Source organism: Tachysurus fulvidraco, chromosome 9, assembly GCF_022655615.1.
Source record: "Tachysurus fulvidraco isolate hzauxx_2018 chromosome 9, HZAU_PFXX_2.0, whole genome shotgun sequence".
Taxonomy (NCBI): Eukaryota; Metazoa; Chordata; class Actinopteri; order Siluriformes; family Bagridae; genus Tachysurus; species Tachysurus fulvidraco.
The window spans coordinates 22,853,142-22,859,141 of NC_062526.1; the positions used below are offsets into that span (position 1 = coordinate 22,853,142).

Here is a 6,000-nt window from a genome sequence, read left to right on the forward strand (position 1 = left end):
AGAAAAGCATCTCACAATGTCAAAGAGTGAGAGAGATGTGGATCAGCTACAACAGCAGATAGCATGATACAACAGCATGTTAGGGTTCCTCTCCAGTCAAGATAAGACGAATCAGGCAGCAGTGAGCACAGGATCACCGATAACTGGAAGATTAGACCCGATCAGGCCTTTGACAGTATGACAAGGTGTACAGATGTTCCTAATAAAGTGAGTAGGTACCATATGAGTTATGTTACTATGTAATACTCTTTGTGTTACCAATTAATTCACTTATCGTCTGTAATATTCTTCTATTTTCGATGTAATTTAAATGTTTGTAGAAAATTAAAGGTGTCATATAAGTGTGCCACGAGAGCTTATAAATCAGATAACAAGGCCCGAAATCCTTTCAGCAGACGGTTGTTAGACGAATAAAAATAAAATCTTAGCCGTAACGGATAAGCAAACAGTTTTCAGGAAACATCTGCATGCTACTACGTCATTAACAGAAGGTGTGTAGTGATGAATTTCACCACATTTATGAGATCTGTTGAGCTGTAGTCCTGGTATCCAAGTGGTGTAGAAAGAAAGATGCAACGCTTATGATCATTTATGTGGACATTTTATGATATTATGATAAAGCCAAATATCCGAGAAGTAAAAATAAACATAAGGTTCGGTTTGGAATTAAGGTCAGGATTCAAAAATTTCCTCAGGTATAAAGCTTGTTTGTTTTAGTTTTTTTTAAGAGACGTACGGATATAACAACCATCTGTGCCACCAAATTTTCTGCTGTCTTTCTTTCTTTTATTTTTTTCCCCCCCGTTTGAAGCATCTGGTGCTTTTCGATTTTCATTTTCACTTGGCTGGTGGTCGAGTCGTTAAAGCTATAGACATTAACAGCGGCATAGCGCTAAAACGGGATCCCGGATGAACCGCGCCAGCTAGAAATATCCCCCAGCTTGACCACGGCTACAGGAAAGGACTTGTCGTCGCATGTTCTGTAACCTGTAATCTCTTGCTGTGTCCCTACAGCTGTCTGTAACAGCATCAAGTTTCCCGTTACAAAGGAAAGCCTGCTGGAGTTCCTGGACCGCTGTGCCCAAAGCCGCAAGCACCATTCGGACCCGGACGCTCAGCTCATGCCCCCTCCCCCTCCAAAAAGACCCAATCACGGCTTCCAGTAACCTTTTGAAGTTGTTCAAGTGAAGTTTTTTTTTGTTTGTTTGTTTTTTTGATTTTTTTTTAAATATATGTATTTGGAACCAAGGCTCTTTCTACACCCTGATGAGGAGACTTTCTAAATGACATTCACAGCTTTATCCTTCCTACTCAAACATCCACCAGACAGCAGACGCTGCATTTCTTTGAAATCCCTCGTTGTGTGGAGACCTTGTCTGGGTGGTCAGAGCTGAAACATGGTCTTGTTTAAAAGGGGAAAGAAAAAAAAAAAGAATGAAATAAATGCTACATTGACATTTGGTTACCTCTCTTTGTATTTATTTTATTTTTTAGCCTAGTGGATTACAGACTCGCTGTTCTACAGTCGAGACTTTCAATGCCACTTTCCAGACTTGGATGATTTGATTTGGGTTTGTTTTGTGTATTTATTATCCACAGAGACCAGCAATCACTTTAAGCAATGTGCTGTATTAATTCTTACGAACGATTCATATACAGATTTTTGCACTAATGATGTCAGATTTCTTTGTTTAAACCGGTTCCTTTGTCAGGATGATGACGATGGGCAGACATTTCTACTGATTTGCTGTCACCATACTGTGAATATGCTGTTCTTCTATCCTAAGACTTGTATAATAAATTCTATAGATAGCTGACATGACCTTTTGCTTCCAGTGTGATTCTCATCATGGCATTGTCCCGGTCCTCCAAACATAGAAGCTATTAAGCCAGTGAAAGGAAGAGACCAGATGGTTCTCCGATTTAGAACTTCCTCTTGGCGACACTTCAGAAATGTCAGACAATTTAGAAAGCAGCGCAGTACGGACTGTCTTCAACGCTCAGCAGGATTGAAATCGGAGAGTTATGGTTGGGGGGTGCAAGATCTCCAGGTGAAGTAAAAGAACGTCCAGGAGATCTTGTCAGCAAAAAAAAAAGGTGGGTGTGAGATGATTGCAGGCATCAGTGGGCGGTCAGAAATATAGATTCCAGAACGAAGAGAGATGCGATGCGGAATCCCAAAGTGTCTTATTTTCCTATGTGTCTGCTATGTTTAATGCATTGAGAAGCGACACGTTGAACATTTTAACAGTTTGTCGATAAAGTTAAGGTTGTGAAACGTCTGAGAGAGAACTTTCTGTTCTCACTGATAGATATCCAATCATTCCTTCATCAGGATCTTTCTTTCTTAAGAAACTGGCAGGTTGTCATAGATACTAATCGTCTGTCCAATAAGAGTCGAGAATTCAACCGAGCTGGGGTAAAATATATAAATACATAATAGCGCCATGATGGATTATTTCACTGTTTACACCTCAAGCCCGCTTTCATGTCTGTTACTGGCGGAGTTGACGTTCACTTACGATGAACATGACTCAAAGTAAAAAGAACTGTTGTCAAATTTCTTTCCTTTCCATGATCGTCATACAGTGTGTTTCACCAGAAGAATTGCTGCACCAGAAGACCGTTTCTATAAAAACACTGTACACCTGCTGACAGTATTGAATGTGCCAGGGAGGATTATTGGTTCAGTACTGTCGGTGTGTATGAAGTGGGGGAGTTCTTACTGGAGATTGGAACTTTTTTACAGAAAAGAAAGCCTTCTGTTTGGATTTGTCTCAGTGTTCTGAATAAAAATCGCCACTGAGAGACAATCTGTCTTTAAGTCCAGTCGTCTCATTGCTATTACACGACTGCCAAGATGCTCTGGACAAGTAGAAGTCTGTCCACATCGTTCGCTCGGTAAAAGGGTGACTAGAGATACGTCTGCTGCTCTTACTGACGTCTGATGATGTGTAGATTTAAGCAGAATAGGTTGTTGACGGATTTGCTGAACAACAAGCTCAACAAGTTGTGTTTATCCGTACTATTGTGTGTATGTTGTTTTGTCTACATTGCCCTTGGATGCCATGGACCACAAATCCCCCCCCTCTCACTCTCTGTCTCTCTCTCTCTCTCTCTCTCTTGCTTTCTTGTGCTTTCCTGTGCTTTCATTGGACAGGGGTTTATTAAAAGGAATGCATGTCAAAACAACAGTATTATGTTTTGTCTCGATCCTGTAAAAAAAAAACATTTTGTTGATAAATGCTAAAGATTAAAGCAGGTGAGAGTGTGGAAAAAGAATATTGTGTCTGAGTGATAGTAGCACCTCTCTCTCTCTCTCTCTCTCTCTCTCTCTCTCTCTCTCTCTCTCTCTCTCTCTCTCTTTTCCAGCAGCACTTAAAAACAAGTCAGTGCTCATCAGAGCATCCATACCATGTCAAAATATCACTAATGCAGTCATTCCAGCATGTGACTTCTTTTATATCCCTGTGGTCATCTCCGTAAACGCTAGCATCCATGCAAACGTTCACGCAAACCAGGAAGATCTCCTACAGAGTCGCCCGGATAAGCAGACAGATGGACAACAGACTTGTGTTTGTGTGTCAGAGAGAGAAAGGGAGATGTGAGGCATCATTACAGCACTGACTGTGTCTACAGTCCACTACTAAGTGTTGTGTTTATTTGCTCAGTTCTCAAAAACTAATCAGATTCCCCTCACTCGAGGCTTCTTGTTATTTAGACCACAACACTGTTCTCTGAATTTTCGATTTAGATAAACATTGTTAATTTTCAATAACAGCAGATTCGGTCTGTTTTCTTTATTATTATTTTTTTTTTAACCGTGAAGAGATGGAAAACAGGAGAGTCTGGTGAGGGAACAACTGTTAATACAAACAGGAACTAAACTCCATTGTGTCTCTTCAAAATGAAATGTTACTTTAGTTTGTTTGTTCGTATATAAATAATTAAATATACCGTTGACATGTCACTGTGGAAGATCAACGTTCTGCTTACACACTGCATTGTTGCATCGGACAGTGATAGTTCCTTGATAAGATGTACTTAATAAAGATTGATATTAATTACGAAGTATAACTGAAGACAAAATTGTGCAGATCCTATGTGTTGCTGTAGAACTGTAAGCGGAACCCTGGAGCTGCAGGACGTGTCGCTGTGTAACAGTTCCAGGGTACGAAGGCTTGTGGAGTTTGAAGGTACAGTATCCCTTGTGTCTGCTTGTGGTTCCTCCAGGGTCTCTGGATTCTTCTGTCCTCCTGACATGCTGGTATATGAAGTTGGTATGAATGGTGTCCTTGTGATGGACTCATCCAGTGCTTCAACTCACACTAAGTGATCCCAGGATAGGCTCTGGATCCACCATGACTCTGACCAGGACAAATCACTTACTGAGTGTGTGTGTTTGTGTGGATCTGTATGAGTTTTCTCTTTCTCTTGCCCTGAGGGCTATAAACACAGTTTCATTTCAGGCTGCCATTTGTGTGTGTATTAAAGCAGAGCTGAATGCGACAGAGCCTCATCCTTTTAACATTCGTGCCAGGTTTTTATATTTATTTTTTTAATTTTTTTTTTAGGAGAAAAAGAAGAAAGAAAACAACATGACTAATGTGTGATGGCAAGTTGGCACACGTTTGTAATAACTTGCCAGCGCTCTCACTCACCTTATCATTTTTGCATTCTGGATTCAATGACATGCACTAAAATCTCATTTTCGAGCCTTTATTCCCATACAGCACTGCTTTGGGAGTTGTGCATGCTCATCTTGGTGCTCTTAGACTGAGGAAAGCCTTTTATTAATTTTTTTTTTAACCCTTCACATTAAAACTGTCTATTAAAACTAACCATACATGTAAATATCATTACCAACGTAGCTAAGAGTACAACGTCCAATAACCTGTTGAATCTCTTCCCAGCAGTACAGCACGCTGCTGTTTTATTACAGCTACAACAGTGTCTTTTCTTTATAAATTTACCCTCCTGATAAATCGTTAATAATTACAGACCTCGATGAAGTGCTTCTATCGGAGTATATACTGTACGGTTTAGTGTAATTACACGGCCGGCATCTATATTCACAACATATCTCGTGTGCTCATCTACAGTCTGATATTTTCTCCAGTTTAATGTGATCTCAGTCTCAGAAAACCGATCCTAAATTAGCGCTTGCTTCATCTGTTTGCTGTGATTTCAGCTCCTCTTCAGCAGCGTTCATTAGCACTCGGTGATTCAGAATGCGCACACCGAATTCTCCCTATACGACTGTGCCATGATCAAGCCCCTGAGCAGACTCATCTACATACTAAAGTGATTAGGCTTTGATTACAGTGAGCGTGTTGCCTCTGCGGAGCACGGTGAGTGGATAAAGACAGGGTGGGATGGTAAAATAAACCCTGGCCTTTCTGGAAAAGTGAAGTACCTGAAGACGGAGAGGCACGTGATGAGAAAAAAATAAATAAAAGGTACGTTTCATGACGGTTAAAGCGGTTAAGGCTCTGGGTTGTTGATTGGAGGATCAGAGTGGAGTGCAAGCCCCAGTACTGCCAGGCTGCCAATGTTGGGCCCTTGAGCAAGGCCCTTAACTCCCTGCTCCATTGGCGCTGTATCATGGCTTGCGATCTGACCACAACCTGTTGCCATATGCAAAGAAAGAATTTCACTGTGCTGTAATGTCTGTGACAAAAATACAAGCTTCTATTGTTACACTGGGTTTGGTTCCTGTCTCATAAGCACTAGTCCAGGAGAAATTTCTCCTGACTAATCCTTTTGTATTTATACAGCACAACATTTATTTTATTAATACACCTGACAGACTGTCAGAACTGGGATTTGAACTCATGACCTGACATGCAGTAGTTAACCTTCTTAACCGTTCAGCTACCACATTATTGGACATCAAGCTCAACAAGTAGCGTTTATCTGTACCTATGTTTGTATGTTGTTTTGTCTTCATTGCCCTTGAATGCCTTGGAAACACACACACACACACACACACACACACAC

The 6,000-nt window shown here is 40.8% G+C and overlaps 1 protein-coding gene across 2 annotated transcripts in view; it reads left to right on the forward strand.

Moving 5' to 3' along the window:
• The window catches only part of rngtt (RNA guanylyltransferase and 5'-phosphatase), a 100,633-nt gene extending 99,172 nt beyond the window's left edge, over positions 1–1,461 (forward strand). For both annotated transcript variants that reach the window (XM_047818187.1, XM_027177073.2), the window contains one exon: positions 1,015–1,461. In XM_047818187.1, coding sequence (XP_047674143.1) covers positions 1,015–1,166 — 152 coding nt within the window. In that variant the 3' untranslated portion in view covers positions 1,167–1,461. The remainder of the gene's footprint in view (positions 1–1,014) is intronic.
• The last annotated feature ends 4,539 nt before the right edge of the window (positions 1,462–6,000 follow it).